This window comes from Cyprinus carpio, chromosome B15 (assembly GCF_018340385.1).
Source record: "Cyprinus carpio isolate SPL01 chromosome B15, ASM1834038v1, whole genome shotgun sequence".
Classification (NCBI taxonomy): Eukaryota; Metazoa; Chordata; class Actinopteri; order Cypriniformes; family Cyprinidae; genus Cyprinus; species Cyprinus carpio.
The window spans coordinates 28,367,367-28,390,734 of record NC_056611.1 but is presented as its reverse complement, the minus strand read 5'-3'; the positions used below and the strand labels follow the sequence as shown (position 1 = coordinate 28,390,734).

The 23,368-nt window shown below is 36.7% G+C and overlaps 2 protein-coding genes across 4 annotated transcripts; both read right to left on the bottom strand.

Moving 5' to 3' along the window:
• Nucleotides 1–151: 151 nt before the first annotated feature.
• On the bottom strand, nt 152–13,261 carry ccdc150 (coiled-coil domain containing 150). 3 transcript variants are annotated; one of them, XM_042740146.1, is made up of 25 exons: nt 12,996–13,260; nt 11,702–12,064; nt 10,797–10,975; nt 10,100–10,204; nt 9,732–9,861; nt 9,586–9,629; nt 9,423–9,515; nt 8,769–8,876; nt 8,394–8,518; nt 7,922–8,075; nt 6,936–7,004; nt 6,653–6,745; nt 6,495–6,578; nt 6,224–6,322; nt 5,245–5,310; nt 5,044–5,168; nt 4,327–4,396; nt 4,115–4,242; nt 3,924–4,041; nt 3,600–3,770; nt 3,446–3,514; nt 2,467–2,598; nt 2,034–2,120; nt 1,630–1,767; nt 152–843 (listed from the first exon to the last, which is right to left on the bottom strand). In XM_042740146.1, exons 2-25 carry the CDS (start codon nt 12,060–12,062, stop codon nt 709–711), a joined length of 2,883 nt encoding a protein of 960 aa, XP_042596080.1. In that variant the 5' UTR covers nt 12,063–12,064; nt 12,996–13,260; the 3' UTR covers nt 152–708. The 3 variants fall into 3 exon arrangements, with proteins under 3 accessions (XP_042596080.1, XP_042596081.1, XP_042596082.1); XM_042740147.1 differs by having other exon boundaries at nt 3,924–4,038; XM_042740148.1 differs by lacking the exon at nt 2,467–2,598 and having other exon boundaries at nt 12,996–13,261.
• Nucleotides 13,262–13,823: 562 nt separating this feature from the next.
• Nucleotides 13,824–20,875, bottom strand: LOC109070435 (ubiquitin carboxyl-terminal hydrolase 16-like). Its single transcript, XM_042740244.1, is given in 17 exon segments — nt 13,824–14,605; nt 14,770–14,917; nt 15,070–15,156; nt 15,248–15,339; nt 16,193–16,841; nt 17,602–17,775; nt 17,851–17,996; nt 18,099–18,180; nt 18,349–18,436; nt 18,984–19,114; nt 19,199–19,294; nt 19,385–19,593; nt 19,787–19,902; nt 19,989–20,089; nt 20,163–20,347; nt 20,429–20,509; nt 20,805–20,875. Coding segments are annotated over 16 exon segments (2,487 nt in total). The 5' UTR covers nt 20,490–20,509; nt 20,805–20,875; the 3' UTR covers nt 13,824–14,483.
• Between the last annotated feature and the right edge of the window lie 2,493 nt (nt 20,876–23,368).

The window sequence follows — 23,368 nt, the reverse complement described above, 5'->3', positions numbered from 1 at the left end:
CCAATAGACAATATAAATAAAAAATACAAATAATACTATCAAAAAGATAAAAAAAAAAAAATACACACACACACAATTAAGCAAAATTCAACTCAACTAAGCAAAAAATAATAAAACAAAAAAAAAAAAAAAAAAATAAAAAAAGAAAAAAAATCTATTCTATTGCAATTGCTATATTAATGTCTTTTCAGGCTCAAATAGCTTTATTGGCATGACAAAAAAAGATATACCAATAAAAAAAGATACACCACTAAAAACAATTATATAAATACAATAATGCAATATACAGACAAGTAGAGGTTGTCCCTCTCTTACAGCAAGACCTCACCTCCCTTGCAGTCATATTTGTACTTTCTGGAGTTTCATTTTGCAGGTATAAGAGTTTGACCTTATTATATTGTAACTGAATAACTTTGTTGCGGGCTGCAGGGAACAAACATGTTTAACATGAGCAATTCGTGAGTAATTAGGGCACGTGATCATAAAGTGCAGCTCTGTTTCCACTTTATTTCATGAGCAGACCACACACACACAGACAGTGTATTTTTGCAAGTGCACTTTTTAGTTTCAAGCAATAAAATACATGTTTTAAATATGCTTGATATGTATTTGCATACAAACACACCTACTGTAGATAACTGAATTTTTCCAAGCCGATTACATGCATGATCTGTGAGTCTGTGATGCGCTTCTCCGTGGAGGCTGTTCTCAGGTGGTCAGCGCACGTACATGTCTTGTGGGTTTGTAACTGCCGGCGACGCGTCCCAGCTCTTTCTTGATCTCCCAGCGCTGTAGTGCTGAGGCCCAGGGCTCCAGTTCAGGGTCAGAAAAGCAAACGCGAGTCTAAAAACAGAGAACAGCCTTCAGGTCAGAAATAAAAACACACAGAAAGACCAGAGATGTCATTGAGAGCAAGCTGAATGAATTTAAATGTCAAATAAAAGCGTCTGCTAAATGACTAAATGTAAAAATAGACACTTTGGACAAATATATATCTGTATCTAGATTTTTTCTGTATCCCTAATATAAACTACCATTAAAAAGTCTGAGTTTGGTAGAATTTTATGGGGGAAAAATTTATAAAAAAACAATTTTGAAAGATTTTATTGGATAAAAAATACAGTAAAATCAGTAATATTGTGAAATATTATTACAACGTAAAATTTCTGTTTTCTATTTAAATATAGTTTAAAATGTAATTTATTCCTTTACTCCAGTCTTCATTATCACATGATCCTTCAGAAGTCATTCTAATGTGCTGATTTTCTCAGTGTTAAAAACAGTTGTGTTGCTTCATATTTTTGTGGAAACCAAGAGAAATCTTTTCTATAACAAATTTTTGATTAATTTAATGCATCCTTGCTGAATACAAGTATTAGACTCTTTAAAAAATAATCTTACTGACCCCACACTTTTGAACACTAGTGTATATTTATTTAGAAAAATTGTAAAATGTATCAAAATTATAAATAAAAAAATCCTTTTAAATTCCATTTAAAAAAAAAAGCATTTGAAAATTTATTTTCTTAAGTTAAAATTCTTCTGTACAATTAATCATTGACTTTTTAGGAGCTTTTCTAATGGATCTCAAACAAAATATTTGAATGATTTTGTATTCTCATTTGCTACCTGAGCTGGAGTGGACCGTGTGGCGTCTTTTCCCGTATTGCTCAAGCTCTTTGTAAGTTTTTGTGCTTCTGTCTGGCCATTAAAGCTCTCAGATTCAGGGCAGAGCCCTCTGTGGTCCTCATCCATGTTCTCTGTGATCTGAGGAACAGAGAAGCGGGATGGAAACGAAGGAATCAAATCAAAGTCGAAAATGAGAGGCATCCTCTGTAGAGCTTGCATGATTTCAACACTGGCTCTGATCAGAGAAGGAGGCGGCAACCCGAAATCTGACACTGTTTCCAGCATCAATTTCACAATGTTGGAACAAGAGACACGCTCATTGGAAACACAACAGCATTCAGACACATTATTTTTCTCGATTATTATTCCTCATGTATAAACGGATGTTGCAGGGGTTTGTTTACCTGCTGTGACTCCAGACAAACTTCCCTGAGTCTCACTTCTGCCTCATCCCTCTCGTCCTGGAGCCGTTTCAAACTCTCTTCCAGCTGCTGCACACACATAACGGCAGCATTCAGCACAAAACCCCTGATTATTCATTTACATAATGGAAGTTCTCCAGCACTTTGTTGGTCTTGCAGTATTGATGCCCTGAAGGGCGTTACAGACAGGAAGATGAAGGGAACTGCAGCTTGCTGATACTGCAAGCAACAGAGGAAGCAAATAAAAAGATATGGATAGAGAACCCCAAAGCAAATAATCTGAGAAAGAGATGGACATGGGCAGAAATGGAGCTTCCTGATTTTATGAGTGCATGTAATTGCACAAGGACCATGGGGGCTGAGGTCAACATTTGGGACAGGGCCACAGATTAAAGGTGAACAAGAGAGCGCTGACCAGACATTTCTCCTGTAGCGTACGATTGAGCTCTCTTTCGGCCTGTAGCTCCCCCTGCTGAGTGGAGGACAGACACTGCAGCTCAGACTGGAGAGAAAGCATCTCCGAACGCAGCTGCAGCAAAGACTGAGACTGAAACACACACAAAACACACTCTGAGATATCATCTTTAGCAGGGATTAGTCAGGATGTTGGTTATAGTCAGATTATCCCATTTTTCTTTGGTTTTAGCTCTAATATTTTTATCAGCAGTGTTTCAAAGGGTGAATTCAGAAATACAACATTTTAAGCTGCTCAAGCTATTAAAGCAGTGATTGTGTACTAATTCTCTGCCTTCAACAATAGTTTTCAAGACTATTATGGTTAAACTTCAAATCAAGTTGGATGAACAATGTTCCTGTTATTATTTATTTATTTATTTATTCACTTTTTAACGCCATGCCAGCATCAAGACTATTTTCATGGCGATCTCTGAATAAATTATACACTTAACAAAAGGTTATTAAAGACATTTCAGATGTACACTAGACAAAAATTCTAAAATACATTCAGGTGATACATTTTTAAATAAATCAGTTCCTGTTAATATGCATAATACTTAAACGTATTTATTCTGCAAGGAATAAGTATATGTAATAATATATATTATATATTATGCCAATAACATGTATTGCAAGTTGAGGCCAACATTTAGAAATGATATCGCAAGCTTTTCTACTTATTGATTTACATGGATAATCCACAAGGGGGCAGAAGACATGCAGTAGATCCTACAGAAAAGTTTTTTTGGGACAGTATTAATTCTGTAAATTATGTAGAGGCCTTAGAATGTCATTTATCAAATATGATACATAATTCTTTATTGGATTAAGACAAGAGTAGTCACTCAAAAAAAAACAAACATCAGCTATTGGTTTTGAAAATATTTGATTTAGCATAACGTTTAGAGAGGCCATTTTCACTTGTTTGTAACGTATACCTGTTCATGACTCCTCCTCTTATATTCATCCTTTGCTTCTTCAAGACTTTTAATTTCTGCTTCCAAATCCTGTCGGGAAGGCAAAGACGATGTAAAAACATTCTGGGATGTTATTGCTACAGTGAGAGAGCCTGTATCCAGTAAAATGACACACCTTGATTCTTAGAGAGTGATTCAGTGCTGTTCTGTTGCCCAGATACTGATTCAGTTGAGACTTCAGATGGGATATAAGCTTCTCCATCTGAGACACCTTCTCTCCAAGCTCCTGATTGGCTCGTGAGAGGTCACCTGACTTTGCCGATGCATCATTTAGCGCCTTCTTCAGCTGTAGTTGAATCAAAGTAGAACTGAATCAAATTCAAATGTATTTATAAAGCATTTAGATATAACGGTAAATGCTGTACATTAAAATCTACCTTGCAAGATGTAACTAATTAATTTACAAAATTATCAAAATACATCATTTATTGAACATTACCCTCTGTGCTGACTTTCTCCCAGAGTCTTTTTCCCTTTTGAGCAAGCTCTTGTGTGAATCTACAAGTTCTGTCAATCGCCGAATCTCTGCTCTCGCCTCTTTAAGCTCCGCCTCCCTGCTGATGCAGTCATGTACAATGTAAACTCAAGAAAACATGGAGGTTTATAAACCATAAAATCACATTCCCTCACCTCTCGCTGAGGGTGTTTAATTTGTCTAGTGCATTGTGCTTTTCCTGTAAGGCCTGCTCTAAACTCTGGGAAAGTTTCCTGTTGTCCAGTTGAGCTTCATCAAGTGCTTTTTGCAAAGTTTCAACCTTCAAAAATGTGAGCATGTAAACAGTTAAACTCCTCGATCTCATCTCTTGTTTATTTGGTCATCAGAGTGTTTGTGTGCGTTTAACCTCATTGTTCCTTGCGTTGAGATTCTCTAGTTCAGCTTCAAGCCTCTGAATCTCTTTCATAGCCTGCAGTCTGACAAACACACAACATACAGTGATGCGGATTACTACAAACAATCACTGACTTAGACAAAGACCATGTTTACAGTAATGCACTTATAATGGAAGTCTATGGGGCGAGACATTCTCCAGAAATGAGCAAATATTTAAGCACTCTCATAATTGTTTCATACAAAAAAAAGTGTTATTTGAGCTTTCAAGTGTCTATCTATTTCATATAAGCAGCTTTTAGCTTCACAAGTTGTTAACTGATGGCCTGGAGTGGTGTGGATTATTGTGATGTCTTTATCAGCTGTTTGGACTCTCATTCTGACGGCACCCATTCACTGCAGAGCATCCATTGCTGAGCAAGTGATGTAATGCTAAATTTCTCCAGATCTGTTATGATGAAACTGTATCTTGGATGAACTCGAATTTTCAGCAAATGTACATTTTTGTCTGAACTATTCCTTTACCCATGGCTGACTGTGAATACAGCACTTGGGATACTGCAGTGGGATCGGGAACTAATGCTGCATCCATCCCACAAGTCAAAGACAGCTGCCAGTAGCACACAAAAAATGAGTACCCTATTAAGTTGCAATGACCCTTTTCCTCTAATCCGATGTGTGTCCTCTTAGTCTCACACACACACACACACACACACACACACACACACACCTCTCTCTCCTGAGTGTGTGTAGTTCCTGCTCTCTTTCTCTCAGCTCTGCATGCAGTGTTTGTGTGTTCTGCTGCAGACGAGCGTGAGACGACAGGACATTCTCCAGAGTTTGAGCTACTTCATTCTGTTATGCACAAAAACAGAAAAACTTTTGTTAATTCAGCTCTTAGGTTTCAATTGTCTTTCTTTGAATCCCTCACCGTGTCTCTGTGCTGTTGCTGTAGTGTGAAGAGTTGCTCTTTTAATGTCTGATTTTCCCTCTGCGCCTGAGAACGATACAGAAAGAGTGTTAAATATTCAGTAGTTGACTTGTTGAAGGGGTCATATCATGCATTATTTATTATTTCATATTTATTCCTAAAGTCCTTAAAGTTTCATTCCAAAAACCAACCATTATTTTGTTTTATGTCACTATTCTGCACCCTACGCTCTCACACAGTTTTTAAATACTAATTCTATTACAGGCTCTTTAAAAAGCATAAAACAATCAGCACTGAAATGTGACGCACACATCCTCGGTTCTGCTTTTATTACTTTGTTGTGACTCGGCAGGCTACAATTCGAAACACAGCATGAGTGTTAAATATTGTCATATGTTTTGCTTTCTAATGCATAGAATCTAGGGATGCAAGTTATGATGGTACCATGTCAGTTAATGCCAGGACGTATAGATATTTCAAATAATTTCATAACACTGTTAAATGTAACCTCTAAATAAATATCCATTTGCATACTGTATATTATAATGCTGTGATGTTTAACATGCACTTAAAGCATTTAAAACGACTGAATATGGTTTTTAGTGTTTTCTTTATTGAATCTAATATCATTAGAAAATAATTATTGGCTTGTCAGGTATCAGCCAGAACTGTAATAATGGCTTGGCAATACAGAAATCTTGTGATTTCCAAATGAAGTCTCTTTGTTGCTAAGTATATTTATAATTTAGTTGATTTATAATAGGCTGTATTTTTGGACTGGGGCAGAAATGCAGAAAACTATTTGATCTCAAAAGATGTCTGTAAATCTGCGTCCTCGGGATATGAGCCCTTTAATCAATAAACAGTCTGAGAATTTTTACCAGTTTTTATCGGTTGCTTTTCTGCATTCATGCAGTTCAGTTTCACACACCTGAGAGGCACAGAGCTTGTGAAACAGCAGCAGTCTGTGTGTGTTTACCTGTGTATAACTGTTCTGCAGTGCAGTGTTGCTCTGACAGTGTTGAGCACATTCTGCTTTCAATGTCTTCAGGTCAGCGGCAATCTGCTGCACTCGTGCCTGTTTAAACACACACACACAGCCTGTTTATTTGAAGCCCGGTGTGTGTTTCTGACATATGATGTGTGTGTTCATCATATGACTGTTCAAGCATCATTTTATGTCACACTGTGCAAAATGTGTGCAATAAATCCATACACATACAAAATGTGTGTGTCTGTGTGAAACAGACCCGCAACTTGCCCTTCTCGTAGGCCAGTTTGTTCTTGCTGTCTGTCGTGTCCCAGAGCATCTGTTCGACCTGACGATGAGTTACCTGAGAGAGAGAGAGACTTACAAGCGCACTTTCCTTTGACGTGCATCTGACTCTGTGATCTTCTGATCTCAAACCTGCTGATGCTCCAAGGCTGCCAGGCTCTCCATCAGCTCCTTGTTCTCCTCTTTATGTTTCTGCAGTGCTGAGTTCACCACGGTCAACTCCACCTGTCAATCACAGGGATGAAGTGGATGTTTATGGTAACTGTTGTAGTGGAGTCACTGTAACAGGTGAAATGAGCTCCATTTTATATCCAGCAAATGCAGGAGAAGAAATGAAATTCAGTAAAACTCTGACCTCCTGAATGCACTAGAGAAAGACTGGAAGTGACCTCACATTTGGTCAGCAGTACAGTACCTTGATCTCCGACAGCTGTGTTTCCAGAATGTTCTTCTCCTTTTCCAGCGAGATGATTGCAGAGTTCATCTGAGATTTGGAAATAAAGAGCTCATTTAAGCAATGGGCCACAAATGGTTGTGTGGCACAGTGTTTTTACAAATGTTAAAGGGAGAGTTCACCCAAAAACGTTTCTGTCACCATTTACTCACCCTCCTGTCATAATCAAACAGTTGATGATTTCCATTGACTTCCATAGTATATATGAAAGTCAATGGGGACCAACAACTGTTTGGTTCTTTAAAAATATCTTCTTTTGTGTTCAACATGAGAAAGAAAATGGCTGCTTAAAAAAAAATAAAACCATTAAAAAAAAAAAAAATACATGAAAAAAAAAAACAAAACACATTAATAATTACAACACATTATGTAATGTGTGTGTATAATGTATAATAAATGAAATATTGTGTTATAATTTTAATAACATTTTAATACTATAATTATATTATTATAAAATTAATCATGCTAATAATTATAATACATTGTATAATATGTATATGTAAATTAATTATATAACGTATAATTTAATCAAATAAAAATTATTATTATTACAACATGTGTTATTGTCACTAATTATAAAAATTATTAACATTATTAAAAACATTTTATTCTTAAAAAACTTTTAATCATGCTAATAATTATAATACATATATAATGTGTGTGTGTGTGTATATATATATATATATATATATATATATATATCTATATATATATATATATATAAAAATTTGTCATATATAATTTATACATATTATTATTAAATTTATAATATAATATAATATAACAATATAAAAATGTTACTACTACTACTAATAATAATAATAATAATAATAATAAACAAACAAAAAAATGTTTCAAATGCGATTCATCCGATCAGAATTTCTGTTTATCTGTTTCATTATACATTTAAACAACATTGCAGTCCTTTCTTTGAACTTTCAGCTGACCTCACTCTTTATCTGATCATCTCTCACGGCGCAGCTGAGCTCCCCCTGAAGCCTCTGGATGGTGCGTTCCAGCATCTGCTGATGATTGACAGCTGTCTCCTGGGCAACGGTGGAACTCTGCTGCAGTTTGGCATGATCTGCTTTCAGTGCCTCCCTTTGAGAGAAATTAAAAGAGCTGATGATCACAAACATTACAATCCTGATCTCATTTACAGTACATTATGTCAGAACTGTGATTTACAGTCATATTTTCTTCATATTTACTTTTGGTTTTCAAGGATCATGCAACACGTTGCCATCAGCCTAAGCATAACAATCTACAAAGTGAGATGAATTTGAGGCAAAATACGGTTGCGTTCACTTGGAGTCACCAACAAAAGACACTGGAAGTGTTTGTCTTTTTCCTGCTGTGGGTCGTGATCCCCCCCCGCTGTGAATGATTTCGTGTTGTGAATTTGTGTGTGTATCTCACAGCTCTTTCTGCAGGGCGAGTTTCTCCGATACGGTGCCCTGTAGTTCAGCCTGGATGTTCCTTCTGGCTGTGTCTAACAGCAGAACCTGCTCCTGAAGATGTTTAGACACACGATCTCGCTCCGCCTGAACAAACAACACATTCCCAGCAGTGTGTGAGAGAAATACCATCTATATCAGCAGAACTCCGGTTCAGGATTGCTGGCATATTTAGTATTATTTTCCATCTTTATCTTTCTGAATCACTTTTTTTGCTAAATACAGTTAACTATTACTATTATTCTTATTTTGTTTCTTATGACACCTTCCCAGTTCCAATGTACCATTGTTTTTCATGCTATCAAATGATATTAAAACTGAAACTGAATTGAAATACCTTAATTTTGCAGTGATGTTCTGTCTGTAGTCGAGTGTTTTCCAGTGTTAATGAATGAAGTGCGGTGCTCAGCTCTGAACACTGAACCTCTAACTCTTCATTCAACACCTGACAGAAATAGAGAGGTTAACTTCTTCTGATAAACTTCATTGATGACAAGTACACACTTATTAACATCAGAAGAGCAAAGTTTGTCATTCACACTTTTCCACACTTCCCCCCTAGTACCATAAAATATAATAAAATATAATACAAAACAACAAGACAATTAGATAAACACGGGTAAACACTACTTTCAAACAGAGATGTGACCAAACAAAATTGGGAACTATTGCTCTAATCCAAATTTGTACAATGGCAGTATGTTCAGTTTGTTGAGCTGACATAATTATATAATGCTAAATAGATCACATGTGTGTGTGTGTGTGTGAGTGTGTGTGTGTGTGTGTGTGTGTGTGTGTGTGTGTGTTTGGTCCTAGTAAACTCTACAATATGGGGACAAAATGTCCCCACAAAGATAGCAATATCTGAAATCCTTGTCCTTCTGTAAAGGGTAGGTTTAGGTGTAGGGTTGGTGTATGGCGACAGAAATTGCAGTTTGGACAGTATTAAAACCATTACGCCAACGGAGTGTGTGGGTGTGTGTTTGTGTACCTGGACTTGATCTGCAGCTGCTCTGAGGTCTCGTCCATCTCTGATGAGTCTGCTGTTCTCCTGCTGCTGTTTCTGCAGAGCCGTCTTCACACTCTAAACACACATAAAACATCATGAGACGTGTCATTCCCGCTGTCAGTGCTTCTCTCACATGTTCTCGTACCTTGATCTCTTTGGTCAGCTGTGATATCAGAGTCTCTTTCACTCCTGAGAGGAAACAAAACACTTTAGTTTCACAACCAACAGACATGCTGTAGCATAGACATAGTTTAAAATGTCCCCTAATTCAGTGTTTCTGATGTTTCTGACCGGATTGGTCTCGAAGCTCCCAACACTCTCTTTCCAGGCCCAGAATTTGCTCCTCCCTCTTCTTTAGCTCCGCCCTGTTTTCCCGTCCATCAGTACGTAAGGCGTGACAGTCTGCTTGAAGAACCTCCACCTGACAAGACACCAGCAAACAGTGGGCAGAACACTTAAATTAGGCATTTTATGAATGTCTTGATTTGTTTTGGCCAATTTTATCGTCCATCAGGTGAAGGTCTGATCATTTAGAAGCAGCCTCTTCTCAACAAGACACATGATTCAAGATCATTTCAGTACATTTATCAATCAGATAAGAAGTAAGATCAAGATAAATGAGACGATGTGAACCTTTACTAGTCTTTTTGTCAGTTTACCTGTCTTCTTTCCCTCTCCACCACTCTCTCCATCTCATTCACTCTCAGCAGCAGTGCATTGTGGGATTGCTCAGCCTCCAAGAGTGCTGTGGTCTCCTGCGCCATCTGCGAACAGTTTCAGAGGTCAAGAACTATCAATTGACATAGAAATAGACTATTTTACTTATGACATTATAAAGATTCATTGGTTTAACTGGGAAAAACATTAATATACACTCTATTTGAAAACTGCTGTTATCGTAAAACATTTCTGTTAATTAGAATAAAAAAATCTGAAAGTGAAATTAGGCTGATTAGTTGAAAAAAAAAACCTTTTAGTATTACCTTGTAGTTCTAAAATTACTTACTGAAATAAAACTAAAATAAAAACTAATATTAAAATATTTAGGAAAAAATAAAAACAAACAAAAATGACAAATGCACATAACAGAATTACTAAAAATGAATGTAAAATAAAAAAAATAATGAATTCAAAAATAATAATTAATTAATAAATTAAATTAATTTATAATTAATTAGTAAAAACTATAAAAGTTTTCTAAAAACGACACTAAAAACACTGCTTGAAAATATATAAATATATAAATAAATACTAGTTACCATTTCACCTGAAAACTGAATGGGTTCATTTAATAATCTTTAGACACAAACATTTCATGCAGTCTCTTAATTAATATGAGCCAATGAGCTGTTTTACTTTAGCAGAGGTGGTGTTCTCCAGCGCCTCCCTGAGTCTGAGCACCTCCCGCTGCGCCTCCTGTCTCTGCTCACAGGCCTGCTGAAGCTCATCCTGTAACTGCAGCACCTCCCGCCGTGAAGAGCGCTGCTCCTCCTCATGCTGCTCCTGCAGTGCGGTTAATCGCTCCTGCAGATGCACTACACACAGACGGAAATTACAAACACTGGAAACTGCTCCCACAGATGCACGCTGACCAAATTACTGTAAAACTCTCTAACACACACACGTTTGCTTAGTTATCCTAATGGGGACTTTTCATAGACTTTTCATTGCTAGTTATAAACTATACTATAACTATACTAAACAAAAACAAACAAAAAATACTATACTAAAAAAATGACTTTATTCAGTTTATTTTATACTGTTTTTACAGTATAAAAGTAGGTTTTGGAAGATTTTGTTAGGTTTTGCTCACATCTTGGTACAATTGCTACTACAGGTATTTACTGCGATATAAAATAAAATATACATTTCTGAAATGTTTAATAAACCTTTAAAATAAAGTTGAATAAACCTTCAAAACTAAATAAGTTACAGTAAATTTTTTGAAAAGATAAAAAACAGGGATGTTATATTGGTACCACAGTGGTTACCAGCCTATATATATATATATATATATATTAGATTTTTTTATTGATTATTATTATTTTTTTAATATATTTTATTGTGCATGCTCATTTACCCTGTTTTTACATTTGGGTTCCTCTATTGTTATCTAATGCTCTTCTAAAGTCAATTTTAAAAACACTAATAATTTAATAAGACTGGTAAATGAAATGTATTGCAAACCTCAAGTATCCATTTTTCATACTGCTGTGATGCATAATTCACATTTAGATTCACATGCACCACTGAAGACTGACCCATGTTGGATGGATTGAGCTGTCTGTCCGTCTCCAGGCGGAAGGTGGTGAGTTTCAGAGCGTGCAAAACACTTTCTAATCTGCACACGCGCGCGACCAGCGTTTCACACTGTCTCCACAGCAAACCCTCTCCTGCGGCACTCAGGGCCCGGTGGATGTTCACGGGACTGATGGGACGCGTAGAGGAGCTCCCGTCTGAAGAGTTGACGAGCAGCTGATCTGCAGACGCTCCCAAAGAGCCCAGACTCCTCACTAACTCCTCCGTCTGCTGCTCCGCTGTCTGAAGACGCCGCTGTAAGACGGAGAGAGACTCCGGAGCCGTGGCCCCTACACTCAGGGGACAGATCACTGACCTGGACATTACTAAGACAGATAGATAGATAGATAGATAGAGAGAGAGAGAGAGAGAGAGAGAGAGAGAGACAGACAGACAGATGATAGATAGATAGATAGATAGATAGATAGATATAGAGAACAGACAGACAGACAGACAGACAGACAGACAGACAGACAGACAGATAGATAGATAGATAGATAGATAGATAGATAGATAGATAGATAGATAGATAGATAGATAGAGAACAGACAGACAGACAGATGATAGATAGATAGATAGATAGATAGATAGATAGATAGATAGATAGATAGATAGATAGATAGATAGATAGATAGATAGATAGATAGAGAACAGACAGACAGACAGATGATAGATAGATAGATAGATAGATAGATAGATAGATAGATAGATAGATAGATAGATAGATAGATAGATAGATAGATAGATAGATAGATAGATATAGAGAACAGACAGACAGACAGACAGACAGACAGATAGATAGATAGATAGATAGATAGATAGATAGATAGATAGATAGATAGATAGATAGATAGATAGACAGACAGACAGACAGATAGATGATAGATAGATAGATAGATAGATAGAGATAGATATAGATAGATAGATATAGATAGAGAGATAGACAGACAGATGATAGATAGATAGATAGATAGAGAACAGACAGAAAGACAGATGATAGATAGATAGATAGATAGATAGATAGATAGATAGATAGATAGATAGAGAACAGACAGACAAATAGTCAGATAGATAAATAGATAGATTGACAGACAAAACAAAGTATTGTTTAACCTTAACTATAGCTAAATAGTAATTTAATAACATTCACATGTTTTTGGTCAGGTAAAACTCTGCAATATATATACATACATACATACATACATATATAATGGTATTAACATGGAAATTTAAATCAGTGCATCGGACAAAACTCACCAGTAACGTTACTTGACGTCGGTGAATCTCATTGACAAAACATTTGCATTTCCGTCCCACGCTGGGGCGTTAAATAAACTGTATGCTTTTATTAACTGAATGCAGAGTAGATTTCATTTGTTTTTATCAGTTGTTGTTGCTTACGAGTGAGCCCAGCACTTCCGGCTTAGATGGTTACCGTGGAGACCGTTCCCTCTCGTGCTCTGTTCTAAACTCCCGCCATAGCGAAAGAAAACGAAACTAGAGTGAGGGAAAATTCTTTGAAGGGATACATTAAGGAATCCTATCTTATTGGCCAGGAATTACAATACAAAAATTAAAATATTAAACTAAACAAATTACAAAATTTTTAATTTTAACTCTTTACTTTATCTCTTTTAGTATTTGTGTGTGTGTGTGTGTGTGTGTGTGTGACAGATATTGATGTACATGGAAATCATTCATCAGATTGAAAGTTTTTAGCACACAAGTTTCTTCTTATGAACGTAAGTCGTATTAATATTTGAGCGCAGCTTCATGGAGTTCTGAGATTGTTGAGCCGTCGAGCGCCCCCTTGAGGAAGTGTCATTTTATAATACGTAGCTATTAATACGTAAAAAATGGTACCGCCCAATAATAATATTCTGTTTCCTTGTACAACACAAAGTATTGTTTTGACAAAAGACGTCCAGACGCTTTTGAGAAGTGAAAGGTTTTATTTATTTGTATTTTAAGCCTTCTCAGTATGTTAGAAAACAAAACATCTGCCATTATATTGAATTATACCAATATATATTTATATTGCAATAAATATATTACAAAAAATACAATTTAGTTTTACATTTTAGAAATAAAAAAGATAATTCTGTAATGTCGGTCATATTTCAACCCAAAATAAAACGAAAATATAGTTTGACTATTTCGCATATAAAATGCTTATTCTTAAAACCATTATTTATTTAGATTGTGGCATTTTTAAATACAGTTTTAACACTGATACCATTTAAAAATGTGTCTGTGATCATTTAGTAAACATAAATAAAAATAAGACTTCTTTATAACGATGAGAATTAATTATATACCTTTAATATTGGGGTGGAATATGACTTTTCTTCATGAGATTCATGCAAAATGACTATCAGTCTTGGCAGCAGATACTTGAATACACTTTGAGAAACGCTGTATGAGGCAAACAACCACACCAAAGCCTAATCAAACCGTTCTATCATGATCTAGAGGTAAGAAAAAATAATGCATCGCTTCTGAATCACCACTGAAAATTATTAACTCTATTAAAAAACAGATCCCAAGTAAGTTCTGCATGAATTAAAACTTCCCCTGAACAACAGCTGATATCAGAGAGAAAAAATAAAAGATGATGCTCATAGAAACAATTCTGATTCAAGTTTTCAATTCATTTGCAGTGTGTTTTAACAGGATTTCCCAGCAGCACGAGTCGGAATGAAGCACCAGCAGCCCTTTGTTTTGAAGATAATTCCTCATGCGATGTTAGGAGATCCTCTCGTAGAACAGGAGGTAGGCTTGGGAACTCTGCACTTTGGCCTCTGGAACAGGATGGACGCTGCTGTCGCTGATGTGAAACCATGATCCTTTACTGGCCTCAGCGTGACCTGCCACGAGATGAGGGTTAGAAACAGATAATAATCAAAATGTCACTTTATAATGCAATTTGCATCAAGCACACACAAACTGATTTTCCGGCCTCCAATATTAATGCATGGTCATATAAATCCATAAAGCTCATCGAAACCTCCTCGACAGCACAGATACTCACAACCAGCATCGAGTCCATTTTGTACATAATTGCACGTAGAGGGTCGTGATTTGACGTAGGCTGTATAATGTCCTGACCGCATGGTGCCACTGTGTTCCACTATACCATAAAGACTATACAGCACTCGCATCTCGCCCTTCTTCACTCCCTAAAAACACAAACACACATCTGGGTAACAGGGCTTGAGGCTCTGCTGATCTGCGAGTCTGAACCAGTTTTGAGTGAGTTTACTGAACCCAGAACCCAAGGAGTGATGCAAGGATGGATAAGTGTTGTGAAAACCAACAATCATTTTCTCACCTTGCAGTTTAACGAGCAGAATGGAGCGAGATCCAGGATCTGAGGGAACCGCACATGTCTGTTCACCTTACAAACACTGTATCCGACCTACAGCCAAAGAAATGACTAAATAAAGGGTCTCCGAGCAAATTTGTTCGAGTTAATGGTGTTGAATGTGTTTATGAACAAGGTGTTTTACCTGCTGGAATCTCTTCAGGTGGAGCGTGAGCACTGCTGGAGGATCAGAGATCAACATCTGCTTCAGAGCATCTCTGTAAACAGCTTTCTTACCTGACAACAACAACAGAATCCGTTTAGAAGCTATGTTTTCACAAATGAGGTTTCTGAACTGTTGTGTTCAATTACTAAAAAACAGCTCATTTCAGGAGATTCAAAACACTGCACAGCAGCAAATACAGACAAATGGTGCGCAATGATTTTTGGTCAATTTAAAATATGAAAGTGGTCAGGCATGAATAAAGTCCCATCAAAAAAACACAAAAGACAAAACAGAAAAAAACTAAAAAAAATTAAAAATAATATAAAATAAATATAATAAATATTTCATATACTTTAATGTATTAAATGATTGCAAATAAGATTAAAAAAAATAGCTGAAACATTTATACTGCAAAATATTTCAATTTGCATAAAAATTGACACTAAAATCTCAAGGGTTTGAACATTTGAAGTGGAAGAATAAATATTTGTATTGTAACTTGTAGTGCTAGTTTTTTTCTTCTTCTAGAGATTCCATTAAAAACATATTAAAAGTTAATATTTCCATTAGTAACAGAGTCTTTGTTCTTTTTGTCTGGATGTCTCAGCAGTGGATTTATGTAGAAATCATAATATGACAAAATAATCACAATATATATTTTTTGGCCAAGTCATGCAGACCCACTGTAGAATAAAACGAGAGAAGAAACAAAGTGATATCTTATGTTCACTTGCAAGTCATGCAACATTTAACCAATATCATTAACAATACCAGTATTATTAAATTGGAGAAATACTAAGTAAATAGTTGATGTCTTAGTGGTTCAGCTGACAAAATGTTTGTGAACCCTAGATTGGGCTGTTTAAAATGGAGACTGGAGTGAGCTAAATCAGCTGTTGATATGGTAAAAGTGGAGCACAGTACCGTCTGCGGCTTTATGTCCAGACTGGCGTTTTGTGCAGGTGACACACATCAGTCTGTTGTTCTCTGTGAGGTGTTCCACCTCAGTGAACTGATACAGACAGGACTCCACCGAACACTCCTGCTTCTCGGCCGATGTCCTGCTGGCCAGTGACTGAAAGGCCAGTTCAGGGTCCTGATTCAATACTGTGTATTCCTTCGCATCGTCTGAGGCCTCATCTCCATTCTCCATCTCTCTTTCTGTTTTTAGTGACAGAGTATTCAGTTCTTCTGTTAACCGATCCTCTTCAGCACAAAGCTGGTCAGCACCATCATCTTCCTCAATTGCGTTCACATCTTGTGCTGTTTCTCCCTCTACAGACACATCTTCAGAGGCCTGGTCTTCAGAAAAGGCGTTAAAGCGATTGTTGACAGAAGTAGCATGTTCTTGCTCGGATTCCTCGTCATCTTCATCCTCATTTTGTGAGAGAGCAGGAGGTTTCTCAGGGCTCAGATTCTCCTGGCTGTTTTCACCTGCTTCTTCATCAGCGCTGCCATTTACTGATAGACTTTGATTGGAGGCATCCGCTGGATTAGTGCTGCTATCCGTGCTCTGATTGGTCAGAGCGTCCAAAGTGACTTTACTGCCCATATTATACACACTACAAATATACTAAAAACACAAAAAAAAAAAAAAAAACAAAAAACCAAAATTCATACAAAAAATGTAAAAGAAAAAAGGATGCTAAAATGTGCAATTGTGCTTTAATCGACCAAAGCAATTACCAATAAATGGCTAAAATAATTAAACATTTTTTGAAATAAATTATTAATCTAATTCAACCTAATACCAACTCAAAACAAACAAAAAAATACATAATGAAATTAAATGAAAATATAAACAACAAAATAACAAAACACAAATCCCCAAAATAAACTAAAAAAATTATGAACATTCTCTGCTAAAATAAACACTATATAAATTAACATTAACATTAATTCTTACATACACAGAATTCACAAAATAAATTGAAAACAGCTGGTTGATATATAATAATATATATATATATATATATATATATATATATATATATATATATAGAATTCACAAAATAAATTGAAAACAGCTGAACATTAACATTAATTCTTACATACACAAAATTCACAAAATAAATTGAAAACAGCTGGAGCTAAAATGTCTTGTTAAATTCCAATGACATTAACACTAAATGTACACATTTTGGCAATTAAAGAGTCTGGCTTATATTATATATATATATATATATATATATATATATATATATATATATATAAGACATGATTATTCCCACTTTACTGACACGAGTACCACTAATTATAACACAATTACAAAGACATGATTATTCCCACTTTACTGACCATCTGAACTAGTGTGTCTGTGTGTGTGTCTTCACCTTGGCTTGTTTCTTGGCCTGTTTCTTTGCTTTCTTCTGCTGGTACTTGCTTCCTGTTCCTGTAGGCATGTCTTCATTCCCATTGGCCAGAGATGCTGTGTTTTCTCGGTCTCCATCATCACTGACGCTGCTGCGATACTGGGTGACTCTCTTCTGATTCTTCTTCCTGTAGGCCTGGAGAAAACACTCAAATCAGATCACTTCCCCAGAATATTCACATGAGGGATAAAGCAGCTATATGAAGTTCACCTCATCAGCTACAGGAAGAGAGAGATCCAGAAACATCTCTGTCACCAGAGACACAGTTCTGCACTCTTTACACATCACTGTGCTGCTCATCTGTCCACCAAACACTCGGTCCACAAAGTTCTTGGGCGCACCGTTTTTCTCGTACTCTGGTGAAAACGATGCAAGAGAAAGTCAAAGATATAGATATGGTTTCATATTACATTAAAATATATCCTTTTTCATTCTGGTAATCTGATAATGACTTGTACCTTTAATAACCTTCTTCATCTGCTCAGCCTCTAAGCTTTTGCCAGAGTTTTTCAAAGCCTCCAGAATCCCAGATTTAACTCTCTGGAAAATACAGGGAATAAACAAACAGCAGAAGGACTCAGTTACACTAAATGTCTCAAACATTCTTTATTGCCAAATGAATTGATGGAAACAAGCAGACATGAGTCCACTGCTGAGCTGATGCACATTTCTTCTGGTCTGTGTTCACGTCCTGTTAAAGGTTCATACCTTCAGTTCTTCTGCCCTCATGCCGTCCAGAAGGTACCGCAGAAGCTCCTGACTGTCCTGCTGCTGAAAGCCTTTAAAGCGTGGAGCTCTGTCAACAACAGATAACATTATTACATACAGAACACAGAAAAGAACATGAATATTGTGAAATATTATAGCAGTTTAATAAAACTGTTTCCATTTTAATATATTCTAAAATTAATTTTTTTCCTGTGATGGAAAGCTGAATTTTCAGCATCATTACATCGTTAAACATGATTTTAATATGCTGATTTGGGATCATTTTCAGAATTATGTGATGAATAGAAAATTCAAAACAGCATTTATTTGAAATAGAAATATTTTGTAACATGTCTTTACTCTCACTTTTGATCATGCTATTGCATTTTTGCAGACTAAAAGTAGACATTAGTTTTAAAATAAAACTGACCTAACTTTAATCACCCAAACTTTTGAATGTAGGGTAGAATTCGTTTTAATTATTTTTGGAGGCTTTCAGTTTTTTTATCTATTGCAAAACTTGTCAAACTAGCAACCAAAAGAGTAAATAAATATAATAAAATCTATTAAGGACAGAACTTTTTTGTTATTATATGAGGCGTCTGTGCTGGGGACACTTTTGCTTGGCTACTTACTTTTTACATACTTGTGTGAAGAGATCTTTCGGGTTCACAACATTTTTTTTGGTCCCCTGGACTTCATTCAGTAACTGACACATAGCCAGCGTGAGCGACCCGGGCCTTTCCAGCTGGATCTGAAGAGGTTCCTGAAATTATAATGATAATGTGAAATCATCCTGTTTATATGAAGCTTTACTCCAGAAGAACACAATGCGGCTCAGCATCAGTACCAGCTCAGAAGACAGTGCAGGTGTGACGGTGAAGCAGCTCTTCTCATCTGTGATCTGGTTCAGCAGCTCTCGCAAAAACTGTGTCTGTGATAAATTCTGAGAGAGAGACGAGAACACCAGGGTTTGCAGAACATGCATTTGTGTTTCAGTTTCTCATGTGAAGCGTCTCAAACTCTGAATCTGTACCTGCACGACTGCATTGAAGAAGCACGTGTTGCCCAGATTACTGAGACCCCTGACGCTCACGACACCAGAGCTTCCCGCGGCTGCTGCTTTCTGTCTTTTGGGACTGTCATCATGTTTTGAGCTTCTCTTCTGCTTCTCCTCCTTCTCTTTCTCTTCGTCCAGCGTTTGCTCTGCAGGAATTATCTCCAAGCTCTCTTCCTTCTTACTTTCTGCGGAGTATATATGCAAATGCATGCTTTTGTTTAAGGAAAGACACTACAGGCAAAAACATGTTACTATTTCATGCACTGGTCAATTTTGAGAGCGGCTATTCGGTCTTCTTTTAAACAAATACATTAAAAAACACTCATTGGTCAATCACTACTGTCATTATATAAGTGCAAATGGCTCTAAAACCTCTACTTCTGTTGGAGTTCCTCTTGCCAGGATCGGTCAGCACTTGTTTTCTTATGTGTGTTATCAGCTGCACCAGCTGCCCCGTGCTGGAATACTGAACTTCATCATCACAGATGTAACACCTGCAGCACATCGGAGCAGAAGGTAAGAGGTCTGAACACACACACCCCGTCACAGTTCAGTGAGGAGGTGGATGTGTGTCACTCACCAGACGCTCCAGACGTCCAGACTGAGCACTAAACAGTGCGGCTCAGACCGAGGCGTCTCGTAGTGCTTGATCGCATGCTGATTCTCCGATCTCCCGCAGCCCTGACGAGGATCACAACATTGTTTATGTGCAGTCGGTCAAAAGCAATGTGTCGTAAGTCACCTGAGCACCAACTCTGTCCCCCCAACACACTCAAAACCACACACATATACTCACTCAGACAGGTTCATCCTCAGAGATCTGCTGTTCAACAGGTTTGTCCGGCTCACAGTCTTGACACGAGCTCCATTGCTCATTCAGACCGGCTTTCTTCAGTAAGCTGTGCTCTGTTCCTTTCCGGATGTGAGTGCAGGACACCCCTTACAGAGAATCATGTGTGAGTTTGATGATTAAAATCACTGTCAGGATCTCATTGTTCAGGGCAGCTGTCACACATGTACCTGCTGTCTCAGTGCTGCTGTCTGCTCGAGGACTTCCATCTTTCCCCTTCTTTTTACCCATTCTGGTTTATAGAAGAGCACCTGAATGAGGTTAAAAACATGACATACATATTAACAGCACATAATAATAATACAACATAATACTTTTATAATAACAAATAAACGCCAATAATTGACTGTTGTGATGACAATAGGTCGTTTATGATTGTATCAGCAGATGCCGCTCTCCGATAAAAAATACTCTGAGATAAGTAATAAAGTGCCATCAATTTAAAAAATAAGTGATTAATACACAATTAATAGTATACGTTAAATCCACTGCAACAGCTGTTATTTTCAGAAGAAAAACAAGGCAAAACTGTTTACATTTACTTACGAAGACACCAAATTCATTTAAAACTCTGTAAAGGGAATTTTATAATTAACTAGTTCGTAGCGGCACAAATTTTGTTTGACAGCTCAATACTAAACTTCATTTCAAAATAAGAGTCTGACTGAAGTATAAATTCAGATATGACACGACACACTTTCTTGTTTTTTTGTTTGACACGTATTTAAATGAAGATATTGCAGCGTACATATTACTTGTCTTTCTCTGTCCAAACGGGATCCAGGGGCACGCCACCAAATGGGGTAACACATAAATAAAAATAAACAAATTTACATATGCATACAAAGGATACACACATTAATGTTAATTAGACTATATTTATACTCAGAAAAATATAGTCATACTTCCCATTTATTCTAGTTTTTGAAATTTAGTTTTCATTGAGAAACATTTGAGGTATTTTGCACTGTAAAATTAACCTTAACCCTAAAATACAAAGATTATTTAATACAACCCCAATATGGCCATCTTCTATTATTAGGCAAGGCAAGGCAAGGCAAGGCAAGGCAAGGCAAGTTTATTTATATAGCACATTTCATACACAGCGGTAATTCAAAGTGCTTTACATAAAAGAAAGTAAAATAATCATGAAAAAAATAAATAATAATAATCACAAAAGTAAAACAAGGAACTTAAAAACTTTGAAAATGCTTTAAACATTGATTTAAAATTAATTTAAAACAGTTAAAAATAGAAAATGATTTTACATAAATTACAGTGAATACATAAAAATAAATGCACAGCTAAACAGACGAGTTCACAATCCAAATAAAATAAACTAACATCTAAACACATCAGATCTGACACAATATTTAAAAATACATAATTCTTCATCACAAATATAATCTTCTGGAAGCTGATTCCAACTGTGGGCGGCATAAAAACTAAAGGCGGACTCCCCTTGTTTTGTGTGAACCCTTGGTATTTCTAACTGACTCTATCCTAATGATCATACTTGTCAATTACGGTGAGGAGACCATTACAGTAGTCCACCCTGCTGGTGATCTAGGTCAATGAGTGATTTATAAATTAGTAAAAGTGCTTTAAAATCAATCCTAAATGTAACTGGAAGCCAGTGTAAGGACCTGAGGACTGGTGTGATATGCTCAGATTTTCTGGTTCTAGTCAGAATCCTGGATGCAGTCTTCTGGATGAGCTGCAGCTGTCTAATGGTCTTTTTGGGAAGGCCAGTGAGGAGACCATTACAATAGTCCACCCTGCTGGTGATAAAGGCATGAACAAGTTTCTCCGAGTCTTGACTGGAAACAAAACATCTAATTCTTGCAATGTTTTTGAGATGATAGTATGCTGATTTAGTTACTGCTTTGAAATGACTACTGAAACTAATGTCTGTCTCCAGAATCACACCAAGATTCATGACTTGATTTTTAGTTGTTTGACCCCTAGAGTCAAGGTATGCATTCTTTGTTTCCAAATGCAATGACTTCAGTCTTTTCCTTGTTTAACTGAAGAAAGTTCTGGCACATCCAACTGTTAATTTCATCAGTGCATTGGCAGAGGGAGTCAATGGGACTGTAGTCATTTGGAGATAAGGCTAGGTAAAACACAGTATCATCAGCATAGCCGTGATAGGCAATTTGGTTCTTTCTCATTATTTGACTTAGTGAGAGCATATACAAGCTAAAAAAGAGCGGTGCAAGAATTGAGCCTTGTGGGACTCTGCATGTCATGGATGTCCACTTAGACTTATGCTCTCCTAGACTCACATAATAACCTCTCCCTTCTAAGTATGACCTGAACCATTTGAGTACCATCCCAGAAAGCCCGACCCAGTTTTCCAGTCTCTCTAGTAGTATGTTATGATCGACAGTGTCAAACGCAACACTGAGATCTAGAAATACCAGCACTGATATTTTGCTAGAATCAGAATTTAAGCGAGTATCATTTATTATCTTAATGAGCGCTGTCTCTGTGCTGTGATGCAGTCGGAAACCAGATTGAAAATTGTCCAGGTATCCATTTGAGTTTAAGTATTTGTTCAGCTGATTAAAAACTGCCTTTTCTATAATTTTGCCTATTAAAGGAAACTTTGATATTGGTCTATAATTGCTCAAAATGGTGTTATCAAGGTTGCTCTTTTTCAGGAGGGGCTTAACAACTGCAGTTTTCAGGGAGTTTGGAAAAGTCCCCAGAAAGAAGTGAGGCGTTCACCACTTCTAAGAGATCTGCTTCTAAACAGTTAAGCACACTTTTGAAAAAAGATGTGGGAAGTGTGTCAAAATAGCAGGTTGACGATTTTAGGTGCTGCACTATTTCTTCCAAAATTTTGCTATCAGTTGCTTCAAAAATAGACATAGTATCTTTTTGATATTTCGGCAGAATCTGTCTGACCTCTGCATTACTTGAGGATGTGCTAAATCGCCTTCCTGATATTAATGAGCTTCTCAGAAAAGAAGGAAGCAAACACATTGCATTTGCTCTCTGAGAGCATTTCACTGGGAATCTGACTTGGGGGGTTTGTCAGTCTCTCAACAGTGGCAAAAAGAGTACGAGTGTTGTTTAAGTTACTGTTTATAAGGTTTGAAAAG

Coding starts and splice junctions, on each gene's coding strand:
- ccdc150 (XM_042740146.1), bottom strand. CDS start 12,062: ATGTCCAGGTCAGTGATCTGTCCCCTGAGTGTAGGGGCCACGGCTCCG. Junction 9,516..9,585: donor AGCTGACCAAAGAGATCAAG/GTACGAGAACAT, acceptor ATGTGTGTTTAG/AGTGTGAAGACGGCTCTGCA. Junction 3,515..3,599: donor ATCACTCTCTAAGAATCAAG/GTGTGTCATTTT, acceptor CCTTCCCGACAG/GATTTGGAAGCAGAAATTAA.